Source organism: Rousettus aegyptiacus, unplaced genomic scaffold, assembly GCF_014176215.1.
Source record: "Rousettus aegyptiacus isolate mRouAeg1 unplaced genomic scaffold, mRouAeg1.p scaffold_m13_p_4, whole genome shotgun sequence".
Lineage (NCBI taxonomy): Eukaryota > Metazoa > Chordata > Mammalia > Chiroptera > Pteropodidae > Rousettus > Rousettus aegyptiacus.
Window position 1 is genome coordinate 92,837,954 of NW_023416307.1, and position 18,680 is coordinate 92,856,633.

At 35.3% G+C, this 18,680-nt stretch overlaps 2 protein-coding genes across 11 annotated transcripts in view; one reads left to right on the top strand and one right to left on the bottom strand.

Moving 5' to 3' along the window:
* PLS1 (plastin 1) overlaps positions 1–18,680 on the top strand; it is a 105,803-nt gene that overhangs the window by 70,605 nt on the left and 16,518 nt on the right. For all 10 annotated transcript variants that reach the window (XM_016126498.2, XM_036219724.1, XM_016126501.2 and 7 more), the window contains exons 5-10: positions 46–178; positions 1,491–1,572; positions 9,170–9,335; positions 9,418–9,560; positions 11,388–11,483; positions 14,022–14,217. In XM_016126498.2, the coding sequence (XP_015981984.1) occupies positions 46–178; positions 1,491–1,572; positions 9,170–9,335; positions 9,418–9,560; positions 11,388–11,483; positions 14,022–14,217 (816 nt within the window). The remainder of the gene's footprint in view (positions 1–45; positions 179–1,490; positions 1,573–9,169; positions 9,336–9,417; positions 9,561–11,387; positions 11,484–14,021; positions 14,218–18,680) is intronic.
* LOC107500832 (translation initiation factor IF-2-like) overlaps positions 1–18,680 on the bottom strand; it is a 49,361-nt gene that overhangs the window by 11,271 nt on the left and 19,410 nt on the right. The gene's annotated exons all lie outside the window — the stretch shown is intronic.

An 18,680-nucleotide genomic window follows, 5' to 3' on the forward strand; every position in this document is an offset into this window, starting at 1 on the left:
GAATTTTGTGAAATGAAGTTTGGTACTAAGATTTTCTGTTTTTAGAGGAAGAAAAAGTGGCTTTTGTTAACTGGATAAACAAAGCCCTGGAGAATGATCCTGACTGTAAGCATCTGATACCCATGGATCCCAGTGATGGAAGTCTTTTCAAGTCACTTGCAGATGGCATCCTTCTTTGGTGAGTTGAGCATTGGGTAAAGAAAGTGTGTTCTTACTCCATTTTTGAAGATTTAATGAAAATTACAATTCAGCAAATCGATTGTCTTTTGGAATTAGTAGCTACGTAGATTTTGAATGATTTATATTACATGGAATACTGAGTCACATATGTTTTCTAGAATTTCCCATCAATTGCAGTCTCTTATTTTTCTGGTGCCTTTTTCACCTTTTTCCATAATAATGCCAGAAAACTTTTGAGTTATCCTTCTGAAGCATTTTAAAATGTCCACAGGATTTCTTTTTCCATTTCTCAATAAGGGAATATTGATTGTTGACTGGGATGGGAACATGGAGAATTGTAAAAGAAAGATATACCTCATTTATATTTAAATGACATTAATGTTGTAATTCTGTCTTGTTGTATCCTTAACTGTTTGCAGTTTGCTTCTACTCACTCTATCGTAAACTCTGGAAAGGCATGTCTTGTCTTTGTTGTCTGTACTATAGTCCCAACATGCTTCTTTGTACAAAGAAACTGTCTTGTTTCAAGTTTATTAAAATACAGAAAACTTACAGAGAAGAAAATAACCATCACAAATATTTTTATCACCCATAATTATCTATTCATAACATTCTGGCACACTTTTTACGTTTTTTTTTTTCTGTATTTTTACTTGAAAAGAAGAAAAAACCTACCCATGAGTACAGGATATTAGTTTTTAGGCTATTACATATAAAATATCTGTGACCTCCATCTACAATTCTGGTCTCTTCCTCTCACCTTCAGAGGAAATTCCTATCATGAAGTGAATGGGTATTTTCCTACCTTTATTTTAAAATGTAAAATATATTCTAAAATAAAGAGAAAATTTATATTAATTTTTTTAAATGTTTGAGTTATTGAAGTTTTAGAAAGACCAAATCTCTGCCTCCATATCTTTCTGCAACAATGGCAATTTTAACAGTGTCGAGACCACTTTATGAAACTGGACTTCTTGAGAATTTGTTTACATTTCAGGCTGCTGAATGTTGATAATCATTAAATGAAATAAAGGTAAGATTCACATAAAGAAAGTACAGGACTTTTAAAAAATTAGTAGGAAATTCTAAGATTACTATGGCAGTGAGTGATGGATTTGTTTTAGGTTAGGGAATATTTCTTAGATTTTAAAAATTAAGTCCCTACCATGAATTGCAGTATAATATTTTAAAGAAATAGATTATTATTACTTTTCAAAATGTAACTATTTTGTCTGGTTACCAAAAAAAAAAAAAAAAAAAAAACACATTTCTGGGAGTCTTACACTATATTATTCCCATTTTCTCTTTAGCAAAATGATCAACTTATCTGAACCAGATACAATTGACGAAAGAGCCATTAATAAGAAAAAACTCACCCCTTTCACTATTTCTGTAAGTATTTTCCCTTTGCTAGTAATGTTACTGTGCTGTAAAATGTAAGGCTTTTCTTAATCGATGTTTATGTCCAGGCAGAACCTGTGTTTTAACATAATTTCTGTTTCATATAAAAACTAAGTTTTTATTAAATAAAATTCAGCTGCATTTTGTAATGAATGAAGTTAAGATACAAAGTACTTTGGATTAACTTCTTTACTTAAGATAATATAGTATTCAGGACTTCTGGTCCAAATGACGCAGAAGGTAGACACTGTGCTCGCCTCCTCTCATGACCACATCAAATTTGCAATGAAACTACAGAACAACCATCATTGGGAGTCACCTGAGGTTTGGCTGGACAGAAGTCCTACCACTAGGGACATTCATAAGATGCCACTTTGAGACTGGTAGAAGGGGCAGAGATTCAAAACGGGCCGGTCCCACAACCATATGGTCCCCTCAAAGGAGCAAGGCGTCCTGGCTCCACACTGGGCTCCCCAGCTTAGGGTTCCAGTGCTAGGAAGAGAAGTCCCCACAACTTCTGGCTGTGAAAACCAGCAGAGATTGTGGCTGAGTGAAGCAGAGGGCCGTGGGAGTCGCAGATGTTCCTCCTCAAGGGCCCGCTTGCAGACTTACTTGGTGACAGACTCACTCACTCTGAGCTCTAGCAGGGAGGCAGCTGTTCCAGAAGTGCTAGGGACATACAGAGAGGAACTGAGTTGTCTGGCTTCAGGACGAGGGCTGGAAGGGGTGGCTTTCTGATGGACAGAAGTGCTGGCAGTATCAGTTGTTCCTCTGTTGAGCCTTCCCCACTCCCCGTGTGCAGATGCAGGCCAGCACCATATCTGAGACTCCATCAACCTGACTAACACTGGTCACTTTGCCCTGATTATTCCCTGAGATCCTGCCCCACCCAACTTTCATTCCTACCCAAGCTGCCTCCAGTGTTTTCTTTCCATACAAATGGCCTGTCTTAACTTATGCTGCAAACTTTCCTAAAATCTCTCAAAGGTTTAGGAAACCTAAAGAAGCAGCATCTGGCCTCAGTGTACACCCTACCTCTTGCTGAGTAGCCCCATGCTTGGCACTAACAGTAGTCGGCTTTGGATTTTGGCTTGACCTCTCAAGACACCTACGAGCCCAGCATGGGTGGCTTTCATCTCTAGATTGCTTGATGGCTCATGCCAGGTATCCCCAGGCAGTACACAGGCTGTGCCTGAACTTTGCCTGCAGCTGGGCTGCACCCAGGAGGCCCTCGGGTCTGCACACCTGGTGGCCTGCTTTGACCTGAGCCAGAGCCGGAGCTGGAGCTAAAGCACCACCTAGGGCTGCATCTGAGGAGCACACACCTGAAGGGCAGGCTGGGCAGATGCCAGAGTCCTGCTAAAGTGAATCCTACTGTGTAGGATCGGCCCCTCACTATTCAGTTCACATAGCCAATCAGCTTAAGGGTCAAGCCCTCCCATTGACATGTAAACAGCAATAAGGCCCAACTACAACAGGAGGGCACACACAACCCATACAAGAGACACACATTGAGCACCTGGCTCAGGTGACCAAGGAAACTACACTACCAGGCTCCATAACACACTTATTGCATAAAGCCACTCTACTAAGACCAGGAGACTTAGGAACTCTACCTAATACATAGAAACAAACACAGGGAAGCAGCAAAAAGGAGGAGACAAAGAAACATGTTCCAAATGAAAGAACAGAACAAAGCTCCAGAAAAAGAACTAAACAAAATGGAGACAAGCAATCTACCAGATACAGAGTTCAAAACACTGATTATAAGGATGTTCAATGCACTTAGGGAAAGAGTAGATGAACTCAGTGAGAACTTTAACAAAGAGATAAAAAACATAAAAATGGAGAATGGAAAGCATAAAAAAGATCCAGTCATAAATGAAGAATACCATAACTGAAATGACGACTATATTAGAGGGAATCAACAGATTAGATGAAACAGAGGATCAAATCAGTAGTTTAGAAGATAAGGTAACAGAGAATACCCAATCAGAACAGCAACAAGAAAAAAGAATCCAAAAAATGAGGATAGTTTAAGGAGCCTCTGGGACAACATAAAGCTTACCAACATTTGCATCATAGAGGTACCAAAAATAGAAGAGAGAGAGGAAGAAATTGAAAACCTGTTTGAAGGAATAATGACAGAAAACTTTCCTAACTTGGTGAAGGAAATAGACGTATAAACCCTGGAAATACGGAGAGTCCCAAACAAGTTGAATCCAAAGAGGCCCACACATCATCATTAAAATGCCAAAGGTTAAAGGCAAAAGGAGAATCTTAGACGCAGGAAGAGAAAAGCAATTAGTTACCTACAAGGGAGTTCCCATAAGACTGTCAGCAAACTTCTAAGCACAAACTTTACAGGCCAGAAGAGATTGGCATGAAATATTCAAAGTGATATGGAGCAGGGACCTATAACCATGATTACTCTACCCAGCAAAGCTATCATTTAGAATCAAAGGACAGCTAAAGAGCTTCCCAGACAAGAAATAAGTAAAGGAGTTCATCACCACCAAGACAGTATTATAGGGAATGTTGGGGGGATTTCTTTAAGAAGAAGAAAAATATATGTATCAAAACTATGAATAATAAAATGGCAATAACTACATATATATCAACAATTACTTGGATGTAAATGGATTAAATGCTCCACTCAAAAGACACAGGGTGCCCGATAAGAAAACCAGACCCTTACATATGCTGCTTACAAGAGACCCACTTCAGATCAAAAGAACACACAGACTGAAAGTAAAGGGATGGAAAAAGATATTTAATGAAAACGGAAACGAAAAAAAAAAAATCTACGGTATCAATACTAATATAAAATAAACTTTAAAACAAAGTCTTTAAAACAAAGACTTTAAAAGAAAAAAAAAAGAAGGGCCCAGAAATCCCATTTCTGGGTATTTATGTGAAGAAACCCAAAATACTGCTTTGAAGGGACATGTGCATCCAGATGTTCATTGCAGCATTATTTACAAAAGCCTAGATATGGAGGCAACCTGGGTATCCATCAGTGGATGAATGGATAAAGAAGAGGTGATACATATATATAATGAAGTATTACTCAGCCATAAAAATGAATGAATGAATGAATGAATGAGATCATACCATCTGCAACATGGATGGACCTAGAGGGTATTGTGCTGAGATGAGTAAGTCATATAGAGAAAGACAAATGCCACATGATTTCACTTACATGTGGAACCTAAGGGACAAAATAAACAAAAGAGAAACAAACTCATAGATACAGAGAACATTTTGAGGGTTGCCAAATAGGAGAGGAGTTGTAGGGAGGGAGGGTGGAAGAGGGTAAGGGATTAATAAGTACAAATTTGTAGTTACAAAATAGTCATGGGGATGTAAAGTATAGCATAAGGGATATGGTCATGAATATTGTAATAACCATGTATGATATCAGATGAGTATTAGATTTAACCAGGTGATCACTTTGTAAGTTATATAAATGTCTAATCACTGTGTTTTACAGATGAAAGAAATATAATATTGTATGCCAACTATAATTGAAACATAAAAAAAATTTTTAAAAAAATAGTATTCAGGTTACATTATTATAATTGCTGTTATTTTTATTAATAAGTCTTTGCTTGATGCCAGTGTTTTATTGGTTGATTGAAAAAAGAATAGTCCATCGTTTTACCATTTCACAAAATTTTTAGCTATTCTTTTTATACTACATTGTTCTATGGTGAACTTGTCCATTTACATTTTGTTTAAGTCCAGAAATTTATAGTCACCACGTTTTCCTCCTCAAAATGTCTAGATCAATGGGTGGATATCAATATTTACCAAGAACTTACAAGGTACCAATCACTGTTCTAAACATACTACTTGAATTTTCCCATTCAATCCTCCCAGCAGCCTTAAAATAAGATACTATGATTTTAAAGCTGAGGCACTGAGAGGTTACATGAGGGCAGAGCCAGGATACGATCCCAGTGGTCCAACTCCAGAACCCCTCCTTTCAATCCCTGTGCTATACTGGGTCTCTCATGTGGTGGTAGTAATAGCAACTATTTAATGTAATAGTCTTAACTGTAGCTATTGAAAGTGAGCTACTACTAAGCTATTTCCTCATTTCTGTTGGCCAGTACAACCATTGATTTTGCTGAAATTACTAAGGCTCTTCTGTAAGGAAGCTCTGACCTTAGAGCAATGGTACATAGTTTTGGACTATCCAAGAGGTACTCCCATTTCCTGTCATTCTTGAAATCTGTAGAATTAGATGTTGACTAACATGGCTTTTTTGTCCCTGACTCTGATAGGCCAATAATGTTGCATATCCCTAGTCTAAACTATCATTCTTGAAGAAACCCATTTCTGATTGTAATTGCTGGAAGATTTTTTTTTTCCACATCTTATGTCAGGATGTTTCCTTTAATATCTATGATTATTGAAAATATTCATGTATGTCATTTCTAGAATACATGTCACACAATTTTTTATGAAACAGCATTTCTTACTATTGTATAAATCTATTTGGTTTTACTTTGAATACATCTACGCAGTGTATTAAAGAAAGTAAAGAAAAATTATTCCATTAAATATTTTGCAATAGCTGCAAGGTGGGCCTGAGAAGCTATTTTTAACAGTTTTATTTTTAGAGATTGCATTTTTTCAATATGAGTAAAGAGTAATAGTCTAGATCCCAAGGATGCTCAAAAGAGTATACTAATGTAGAATGAGAAAAGTAAGACTTCTGGGAAGAGACAAAGTGTTACTGTGGATATTAAATCTGTATTGTTTATTCAGTAATTTTAGAGCTCTGGGAATAGATCTGCTAGAAAGCTAGCAGTTCCCCCATGGGACTTTATCCTAAAGAGGTCTAATTCATTTGTAAAAGATTGTATAGATAGTGATAATATACTTTTTCACTTTATGATGATAGGTTTATGTAGTATCCTGAAGTTTAAAAGAAGAACTATAAAAGGATGAAAATCACATACGTAACTATGAAAGCAAGATAAAGGGACAGATCAAGTAGCTAACAGCAGGACTCATTTTTGATCTCCGAGACTTTCTCATTTCTCTTCTTCTACCTAATGTACTACGAGCTGCATTTTCTTGCTTGTTTATCATTATTATACGAATAAGCACATTAGCGGTTTAGGGACCTAAAAGTCAGGAAACTAACAAGTATGGGTATAGGAGATTATAGCTGTTCATTATAACATGTAAAAAAATCCAGTGCAATTAATATACTCACATGCATATAAAGTATATGTACTTTATATACATATATATACACAAATGTACACACATATTTATGATTTTAATTTCACCTTGCATGCAACTACAGTTAAAGTAGTGGAATCATAAATCTCATTTGTACATTCCAAATGGAGTAAAAGGGATGATATATAAAATAATGATGAAATCTGGATAACAAATCTTGCTTTTATGCTTACCAACCCAATAAATGTCTAGCACAGCCCTCTAAAAATCATTAACAAAAGTGAACTCATCTGGAATCGAAACTTCATGGGAAATGAAAATCTGCAAAATGGTATAACTTGAAAGAATACTTGCAGTACCTATATGAGATTGTTAGTAAAGAATTGGATAGTTAATTAATTAAAATAGAAGGGACATTAAAGGTCATCTAAAACAGCAGTGTAAGTTTTTCTCCCTGGTAAAATGGGCTGTATCTTAAATACAGACAGTTCACTAATGCACAAAAAAAGGTGGAAGAGGGTGGATGGCTAATCCAAGATAAACTGCCATGTTTGCTTGTGTCTTTTGTTAGTATCTCCATAAGGTAAGATATCCTGTTTTACAGATTAGGACACCAAAACACTAGGAAGAACAACACTTCTCTCATGTCCCAGTTGTTGGAGATTCCTCGTTGTCCTTGTCTATAGCCCCACCAACACAGGTCTTCAGGAAGGAAAGTTGAGCACTCAGGGCAGTTGTCTATGTTGGGACTTGGAGAACAACCTCTTTATGAAGTTATCCTGTTACTTCTTGTTCTTAAAATGTTTGGAGTTGGCTTTAGATAATAGTGGCTGTCCTATTCCCTACATACCAGTAGAGCAATATGTTGTATTTACCAATTAGAAACTACCATTTATTCAGCAAAGCACATTTTAGCTCCTTAGTTCCAGTCCATTTTTAAGCTAATTACTTGTAAGTCATTTGCTATACTTGTAAAGCCAACATTTTTTAATAAAATTAATGTCAAAAGCTGGTTCCCCATATAATAGCATGACCTTTTGATAAGACAAAGCTGAGTTTTACTGCTTACTGCAGGAAGACAAAACTCCACCTGCAAAACCCTGGCAGTATTTTGGGAGGTGTAAAGGCTCTTCTATCTTGGCTAAAGTCTGGGCTGTATTTATGTCACATTGAGAGATGAGGCCAGAGTCACATCCTAAAGGTTTTTGATCACCATATTAAGAATTTGGACTTGATCTTCTCCTTTCCCTCCATGCCCTCAATCACTTTTACCCATACATCCACTTATTTAATAAATATTTATTGAGTATATACATGTGTTAAGTACCAGGGAAACAGCCCCAAGAATATCAAAAACCTCTGTTGTCATAGAGCTCATACTATAATTGGGAGAGATATAAAAATGAATGTGTAAATATATAATGTGTCAGAGAATGATAAGGAGTAAAATAGGGAATAATGAGTGCCAGCAGAGGTTGTGGTGATAATTGCTATTTTGCGTAGGATGATCAGAGAAAGACAGTAGGTGAATTTGAGCAGTATTAAAAGAATTGCGAATATTTGGGGAAAGCATTTGCCAGGCAGAAGAAATAGCAAGTTGAAAGGCCCTATAAAGCTGGAACAGACTAAGAGGACATAATGGAAGTGATAGGAAATATTTGAAGGATTTTTAAAAACTTTTTATTTCTCGATTATAGCTGACATTCAATATTTTATGATAGTTTCTGGTATACAACATAGTGGTTACACATTTATATAATTTACAAAGCCCCATTTAAGGGTTTTAAAGCTAGGAAACACCATTGTTTTCTATTTTACAAAGATCACTGACAACAGAGTATTGTGGAAGATAGACTGTAGAGAGCCTGAGGATAGGTGTTAGGAAGAAATTAAGAAACCTGAATAAAGGAACTGACAGTTTCCAGAGGTAGGTTGAAGGTAAAATTGACAGATATTGGTGACTGCATGTGGGCAAGGAAGAACAAGGATTCTGCTCAGATTTCTGGCTTAGGAAGAAGGAAAGCAAGAATGAATGTTGATCCTATCAACCAAGACAGAAAATAAAGAAAAGCCAGTTTTAATAGGGGGTTGGAGGAAAACCAGGGAAGTATGGCAAGAAGATTGCTTCAATTTTAGATGTGTTGAATTTGAGGTACTTGTGAAATACCCCGGTGGACCTAACCAAGCGAGTATAAAGATAATAGTCATCATATAGAGGTAATAGTTAAAATTGTGGGGTTTTTTTAAGTGGTATTTTACTTGTATAAATTTTACTTATGTTTAAAAACCTGAAATTTCACAATGCACTGTTTCTTATTTACCTGCACAACTCATTGCTAAGACTTTAGGAAGTACTTCTTCATGCATATTTTTCTTTGTGGCACTTTAGGAAAATTTAAACCTAGCCTTGAATTCTGCCTCGGCCATCGGCTGTACAGTGGTCAACATTGGTGCACAGGATCTCAAAGAAGGAAAACCTCACTTGGTCTTGGGACTTCTCTGGCAGGTCATCAAAGTTGGTCTTTTCGCTGATATTGAGATTTCCCGGAATGAGGGTAAAATCACCAAAAATATTTATTTTTCATTGACGTGCACTTTATTTTGGGAAGAATATATATTTCATTGTTTCCCTTTCAGCTCTGATTGCATTGCTAAATGAAGGCGAAGACCTAGAAGAGCTGATGAAGCTTTCTCCAGAGGAATTACTGCTGCGATGGGTGAACTACCATTTGACCAATGCAGGGTGGCACACCATCAACAACTTTAGCCAAGACATTAAGGTTTATATTTTAATGTTCAAATTTGTGACATAAAATAAGGATGTAGAATGCAAAAGACAAAAAGAGTTTGACTTAAATTTGAATTGCAGTTTAATTCACAAGGACACAGTGAAGAAAATGAAATTTTGCATTTCGCTGAGAATTATAATTACAAGAGCTTTTATTTAAAAAACTAGTTTATTGGCTTTTAATAAAAACTACACTGTCTCTGAGAGGAAGGATATACTTGCCTTAACAGAATAAAGCATTTTTTCCCATTTTATGTGCCACAGATGGGCTAAATTAAAATGAGGATGTCAACCTGTTAATTTGGACTGAGAATTACATCTGTTTGCTGGACTAGAGGTTGTTGTGGGCCTGACTAGTTCAACACTCTTACTCTCACTTTGCCAATAACCAGGTAATAGAAATCCAAATTATCTGAGGGCACAGGAAGTCAGCAGATAAAAGGAAGTCTTCAGGTATATCTCTCAACCAAAGTAGCTGGAAACACTTCTATTAAGAGAGCCTTGTCAAGGAAACTGTAACATTCTATCTGCCTAATAATAACTGTCATGGTCACTGCCCAGACAGACATTGCCAGCTTGGACCCCAGTGACTTTTTCTTCTCTGTGCTCTTTTTCAGACTAATCAGTGTTGGCATTAACTCACATTTTCTCTTTAGATATATTAACCTTCATTCAGGTTATGTTGCCATCGTGGCCTAAATGACATTCTCTCTCTTTGAAGTGACATTGTATTTCTCTGTTTTTATCTATTATATGCTCATTTAAAATTTTATTTTGTGGGGAAGGGTCCTTATTTTAAAATTGGATTCATCAGATATTCATTAAACCCCTCCTGTGGGGCAATATGCCAGACAAGGGGAATGCAAAGACATAGCTCTTAAGAAATTTACCAATTACGCAGGGAGAGAAACATCTAGTAAATGAATATTTCAGTTACCTATTGCTGTATGACAAGCCACTTCAAACTTAAAATAATGTTTTGTTGTTTGTCATGATTCTATGGGTTAATGTAACTTGGCCGGGTGATTCTGCTTCAGCTGGTTTTGGTTGGAATCGCTAACTCTTTGCATTCAGCTGTCAGTTGGGCTAGTCCAGAAGGTGTGCAAGGGTACCACTCACACATCTAGTGACTCACTTCTTCTCCACGAGGCCTTACTACGTGGCTAGCCTGTGCTTCCTCACAGTGTGATAGTCTCAGATAGTTGGACTTATTACGTGGAAACTCACTTCAAGAGCACAGAAGCAGAAGCCCTTCGGGCTTGAGCAGAAGCCTCAGAACATCACTGTATCTATATTCTGTTGGTTAGAGCAAGTCACAAGTCCAGTCTAAGTTAAAGGGGAAGGGGAAATAGATTCTTCCTCTCAATGGGAGGAGCTATATGTATGTACAAGGCAGAATTATGATAGCCATCTTTGGTTATGACTTCATTGGATAATTTATTACAGTGTGGTCACAGCTTACTTATAGAGGTGGGCATGGGATGCTGCACAGTATAGAGGAGGGCCCTTAATTCATTCTAGAGAATCCAAGGAAGTCACCTAAAAGATAATACTTGACCCTAATCTTAACTGATGCTGCTGTTTGACAATGTAAACAAATGAAAAAGGTAAGGAGGGGTATTTCAAATATAAAGAGCAGTGTTGCTAGAAGCTCTGAAGTGCAGAATAGCATAGTGCATTCAGGACCCTATAGGTAATAAGCTACTCAATTCTTCTGTTCTTTGCGATAAGGGCAGTTTCTTCAGTTTGAGTACTTTTTCCCTAAATCCAATGATGATTTTATTTATTTGAAAAATCTATTTCATTTCTTTCCTTGAAGGATTCAAGAGCCTATTTTCATCTGCTTAATCAGATTGCACCAAAAGGTGACCGGGACGATGGACCTGCCATTGCCATTGACCTTTCAGGATTTAATGTGAGTAGAGTTTTAATTTAAAAGTTGTTTTTTTTTTTTTTTGGTAAAATAAATGTAACATAAAATTTAACATTTTAGGACGTGATTCCATAGTGTAGCAGTTAGCACATCTGCTTTACACACAGAAGGTCCTGGGTTCACACCACAGTGGAGCCACAGCCATGCCACCCTAAACAGCCTGATGCCTGATCTCAGAAACCAAACAGGGTCAGGCCTGGTTAGTACTTGGATGGGAGACCACCTAGGAAGACCAGGAGCTGTAGGCATAAATAATAAGTAATTTTTTTAAATTTACCATTTTAACCATTTTTAAGTATTCAGTTCAGTGATATTAAGTATATTCACAAAGATCACTACCATATCAAAACTTTTTCATCCCATTTGACAATAACTCCCTGATTCCCTCGCCTCCAAGCCCTGGTAACCATTGTTCTACTTTTTATCTGCATGAATTTGACTAGTGAGTACAATCAAATTTAGAGTGCAATTCACTACAGGCAGCATTCCATGTGGAGTCCTCAGTCCTTCTTTAAAGTTTGACCCTTTGCTGTTCAAAAGTTTTTTCATGACTCGTCTCCAAATTTTCATGCTAAGTAGTCTGGCTATCATGACTGAAGAAAGAGAATTGCAGAATTCTAACTTCGAGTTTGTGGGGAATCGACCCTACATCTACTTTGCCCTGGTACAACGTAACTGCAACTCACAGGGTGTTTTTGTGACTGGTACTGTGTACTAGGAAAGGTAGCAACAAGCCATTATTAGATTGTTAAGCAATTGATTATCAGTTCTTCCAACTTATATTTGGAAATACACAAAATAAAACTGGCAATTCCTAGTATTTATGTTGTAGAAAGGCCAATACAGATCCTGACCCATCTGACACATTTCTTAGGACGCCCATTCTTTTAGGGTGAGTTTTAAATACCAGGGATGGCTTTATCTAAAGATTCAGATCTGGTCAGACTATAGTTTGTATGAAAATTTATTAAATAGTTAAAGTGCAGTATCTACAATATTTAGTTTTAAAGGCAACTTGAGTCATGACTAATTATATTTCAAATGATTATAATGGATGGAAGAAACTTAGTATTGCAAAACTATGCAAATTTGCAAATTTGAATAAAAAAATCAAGAACTTAAAAAAAATGGAAAATTTGAAGCATATTCAAAAGTCTATAGTCTTTGTATACTGAACTACCATGCGTTCATCCCCCAGGTTCAACAACTCTTTACTCATGGTCAATCTTTTTTCTTCCTCTCCTGTATTATTTTGAAGCAAATCCTAGACATCATATTTCATTGATAAGTATTTCAATATGTATTTCTAAAAGATAAGGACACTAAAATATAACTATATTTACCTTTAAAAATTATCAATAATTTGTAATATTATCAAAATATCTAGTCAACATTAGCATTTCCAATTGCCCCATAAATGTCACATTTTCCTTTTATAGTTTATTTGAATTAAGATCAAAATAAGGTCCACGTATTGTCTTTGATGTCTAGCTTAGTACCTTTTTATTGTTTAATGGCATTGAACCTATCGTTTTCTCTGATTTCATGTACATTTTAACTTTTTTGCAAGTCTCACAGAATTAGATAAGTCACAATCCTTGGTCATGATATACTAACATCATGAGTTCATACAGGTCCATTTGTTTGTTTGTTCATTCATTCATTATTTTTGTGTGTAATTGTTTGTTTTGGAATTGTAACAAAATCCTAATAACGCTCAATCCAACAAAAAAGCTAAATCCTGGACACTAATTATGTTTAGCTCTGCAGTTCTTCCTTATCCCATCTCTCTGCCTTACCTTAATGTGATAATAACCATCTTAAATCTTATGTTCAATATTCTTTTGCTTTTCTTTTTATGTACTCTTCTGTCAACTAAATATAGTTCTTACAAAATTAAATTTTTATTTTACTTCATATAAAGTTTATCATGTTATACTTAAATGTCTGACACTTATTTTAAACATTATATTGCTAAATCACTCATATTGTTGCATGTTATTGTACGAATATAAGTTTATTCATCTGCTCTCCTGTTGGTATTTGGTTTGTTTTCAGGTTTCGCAAATGTAAAAAGTGCTGTTCCTTCTAATTTTAATATTTTTATATGTATCCCAACTTGTTTTCACTTAGAAAAGTCTATTGGAAATATAATTCAGGGTAGAATGAGTGAGACAACCAAGCCTCTTAGCGAGAAGGCACTCTAATATATGGCCTTTATCAGTTATCTATAGTTTTCTCAGTAGGTGCTTATTCATGCAATATCTGAGAGTTTTGTTGAGTACTTCAGAAATGAGGATGAAACATTACTCTGATCACAGCAAGAAAACTTAGAGACTTGTTCTCATTGATTTAAAGGAAATAGCGACATTGATTGGAAATTCCTGCACATTCTGACCTTATTTTAAGCTATTATTAGACATATTTCCAGAAGAGTAATTGCTTATAATTTTGTATATCAATAAAATATGCCAATCAAGAGTTTAATCTTAACCATTTTTATTTTATTTTGTTGTTTAGGAGAAAAATGACCTGAAGCGTGCTGGATTCATGCTTCAAGAAGCAGATAAACTAGGCTGCAGACAGTTTGTTACTCCTGCAGATGTGGTTTCAGGCAATCCTAAACTTAATTTAGCTTTTGTAGCTAATCTGTTTAACACATACCCATGCCTACACAAGCCTGATAATAATGACATCGATATGAATTTATTGGAAGGTATGTTCTTTCTGCCTTTAATTGATTCACTGTATGTATTGTCCTACTTCACTGTCATAGGTAGGAGATTGTGGTGGGAGATGCAATTTATTGTGTGTAGGCATGTGCATCCATTAAAAAGTTCAAATTAAAGAAAGTGGTTGTTGGTTTTGGTTAAAAGAGAATGCTGGAGTAAATCTTACTTGTCTGACATTTCTCCATACGATGTTAGTGAAAACTATCATACATTAAAAATTTTCTCTTAAATTACTACATAATTCCACCACAAATGTGGACAATGAATTATTAGAAAAAATAATTATTTGTAGCTTTGTTTCTCCTTTGAAACTACAATTTGACTCCAGTATTGTTCTTTTTAATGTTTTTAGTGTACATGAAAAAATTTACAATATTCATTACTTGTCTTGTGTGTGGGCTATTGTTGTCTGTCTCATAATTTATAATACTTTCCTATTTTGCTTCATGAAATGCAGATTTGACCCCTCCTAATGTAGGTACTGTATTTAGTACTTTTCTATACTCTATAAATATATTCATTCCGGATGTTCTTTTTTATTAGTACTGTTCTTTCTATCTGGGTTGATATTTATTTTTTGCATTGTTCATGCTGTGTTTTTTCTGTCTTAATATGCCTAAAGAAGGAATGATGACAAGCAAAAAAACACAAATGAAACATAATTAGAATAGCAAAGCAAGGCTTAGTCATGTAAATTCTCCACCTAATTGCCTTCTGTTATAATGTGATATGGTAATTGTAAACACATTACAAATCAATTTTGATCATTGGATTTCACGATTTGATGAAAAAAGCCTTTTTCCTCTTCCTGAAAATAAACAAACTTACCTTTCATCACAAGTGACCTTTGAAAGGATCTATTTAGGTTCTATAACATAAGATTATTTTGTATTTAGCTGTTTCATTTACTGAATGTCATTGAAGCTTACAATATATGAATTGACATAATGACAAATACATTTCTAATATCTAGTTCTTCTCTTTACCTGTTTCCCAGTCTTTCTTTTCTTCTTCCATTCTCACACTCTCACATGCATACCAAAACCTACATTAGTATCAACTAAAAGTAAAAAGAATGGTGACAGTTGTCAGAGGTAGGAGCCAATGCTAACATATTCTCACTAGTTGCTCTGGTTTGGAGAGTCAGTCCTCAAGTAGGGGTTCTTGTTGGTGGGGGAAATTTAACGTTACAGTACTCATTGCCTCTTATTACCTGCTTTATTACCTTCTTCCCCAGTGAGACAGAAAGAGAAATCAGTTTCACGAACCTTTTCTCTTTTACTGCCACAACCAGAGTTCCAATGTCCTTGTCATTTTATAATTACAGGTTTTCGATTAACGAAAGAAATTTCAGAGTTAACAAATGTGTCCTTTGAGGAATATGATTAATTCAATTCACTCTTCCCAGGTTCAGTAAAATAAAATAAAGAGTATCTTCTCAACCTAGATACATAACTGAGAGGAAATATAGATTAAAATGTAGATTTTTCAGCAGAGAAATTTTGGATGACAGATTAGAATTTTAAAAAAAATTAAACTGGAAGACTGCTAAGTTTTTATGTCTGGAAAATTTCAAAATCCCTCTGTGTCTTACATAAGAAGGCATTGTTTAGAGTGGCATATTAAAAATGATCTGCTTTTTATAGTCACCAAATTCTTGGTAGATATCTTTTCCAACTTGCTCACTCTCCTATTTCTCACATTTGAATTATTTTGCTAGTGTTCAGCATGCTTTTGGAATTTTTCAGTGTGGATCAGATTGCTAAATATTTCCATTAGTATTTACTATATTTATATAAGAAGATACTGTGGGAAATATTTATCAATCATCTTTATTTAGAACATATGTATGTCCTGATTCATCTGCCAAAAATGTATTTGACTTTGACTGTCATTGGAATTTTTTCCTCTATAAATTTGTTTTTATAGATCTTTATGAAATTTGAAGCTTGACTTTATAACATCTCATATTTCATATATTAGTATGTCCGCATGGCAAAGAATTTTACCTATGGAATTAAAGAAAATTAAAAGCCCAACTAAATAGTAAACCTTCATATTAAATTGAGCCCAGTATGGGCGCTATGTATAGAGAAACCATGTCAGAATTCATTTGCAGTGGTAGAAGACACATAGGCCACAGAATTATACCTTTTTTGAATCATGGTTCCACCATTTACTCCCTGAGTGACCTCTGTGAGCATTGGTGTTCTCATATATAAAAGAAGACTAATAATACTTATTTTGAAGAATTACAGAGTGAATTAAAATGAGCTTACATGAATGAAAGAGTTTAACATAAAGTTGTGCTCAATAATAGGCCAAAAAAGGAACACACTTAATATACCACTTAGCACATTTAGTGAGTATTAAATATATATTAATTCCTTTTCTTTCCTCATAGTAGCCTATTGTTATGTTTGTTTTTCCTGAAACTTTTGTCAATTACAGCTGTCCGTTTGGCCCTGAAAATAAAAAGAAGGTTTTATAGTTTTTCCTATCTTTTATTTCAGCAATTAAGATTTTACTTCTAAGATTGCTTTAATTGTCTGCAATCCAGACAGCATTTCCAACCTGGAATACATATGTTTTTATAATGGTTTACTATGGCTCTTGCACAAATGCATAGTGCTTCTGTCTTTGAGCATTTATTTACCAAGACAACGTGAAATGGTATTAGATAAATAAATGCTCACTTATAAAATCTATTTTACTTTCCAGATATCAAAAAATAATAATGGTATTAGTTGACAACAATAGGAAGAAATGCAAACCTCTGAAGCTTATAATACTTTCAGAACTCAGTCAATATATAAGTTTAGTGTCTTTCTAAGTATTATTCACTATATCATCAGGTTCAGCAGAATTTGGATATTATTTTAATTAAAAATTAAACTGTTAAACAATGTTTATAACTTTAAAACATAATTTGGATTTTCAGAGACTATTAATGCCACTGGGGGGGGGGGAATTTAGATATTTAATTTGTACCTGTTTAATAACTCCTATAATACAAGGCAAGTATGGTTCCTAGGAATATTTTGTTTAATTTGGTTCTTTTTAAAAAGGTTCTTACATAGATTATTTATTGTAATGTGGTAGTGGCAGATATAACCGCCTGATTAGTTAGTTACCTTTTATGCAGACAGGAGGGGAAAAAATTTAAGTGAGAGATTATATGGTTCTATAATTTAACAGAGCATTAATTAAAGCAGATCCTGTGGAAGCTGTTAGGTAATAGCATTGAAAACCACATGAAAGTACAGTGGGCAGATTATTTCCTGAACAGTTCACAAAAAAACGATCTTAGATTTTGCAAGGATTTGGTTTCTGTTCTGCATGTGCAGGCTTATACTATGTGTGCCACTTAGTCTAATGATGACTATAGGGATGACTCTATAGGAAATGGGCCCTTAAATTTCAGATGGTTATAGATTTAGAGGCCAAATTGTCCTGGGAATCCCACATGAGCCAAAGTCTAGAGAGTGACCTGAACTTGACTGTGGTTCAGAAGTGATGAGAGGTGTACTATAAATGTTTTGTTTTTTCAGGAGTCTGGTCGTGAGATGTGCATGCCCTCTAACTTTGCCATAATATTATAGACACTTAGGACTATTTGCAATCCCAGGGATGACTAGAAGGCGGACATGGCAAGAAAAGTGTCCATCTCTTTCTGCTCTCTTTGTGTCACCTCATAGCCCATGTTTTCCTTATAAATGATATGAGCACTGCTATGAAGAGAATGCTCAGGGAGTTTAGGTAATCACAGGTTAAATAATAGTGCTGGCAGGAGTTTCTTCTTGAGATGATCTTTGAGGTCTAGGGACTTACTATGAAGAAATGTGTCTTAGCACCCTGTGTGGGGGCTGTGTCCCTTATGTCTTTTCAGTAGTGACAATCTAAAGTTACTCAAGAAGCCTGTACAATAGTTATATCTGCTCATTGCTTGTCACCTGTAATTGTTCCCTTCATTGCTGTTTGGTGTAATTAAAATGTAGGTTTGTGTGCGTAGAAACTTCCCTTTGTGAGATTCTATCTGTGCAAATTTAGTAACACTTTTGGAAAAGGTTCAGCTTTTCTATTTCTGTTTAATGTGCTAATGTTTCTCTGATTGCTAAAAGGTTTTTTAAATTAATTTTTAGCCAATCCCTTTGCATGTAATCCTAAATACAGATAAGACCACATAAGTTTATTACTTTTCTGGACAGAGAAACCCATAGCTCTGTCCTTACTCACAGACATCAAGTAAGGAACTCCAGATGGATAATTTTAGAGCAAATGGAAACTTTCTAGACAGAGGGGGAAAAGGGATTTTGTCAATAAGAAATTCCCCACACACACACTCTAAAAATGTTATAGTATCATAGGAACCATGGCAAAGTATGTATGGCCAGTTTGTACCTGCCTGAATGGTTTTAAATGTAGTTCTTGATTCCTTTTGTCCTGA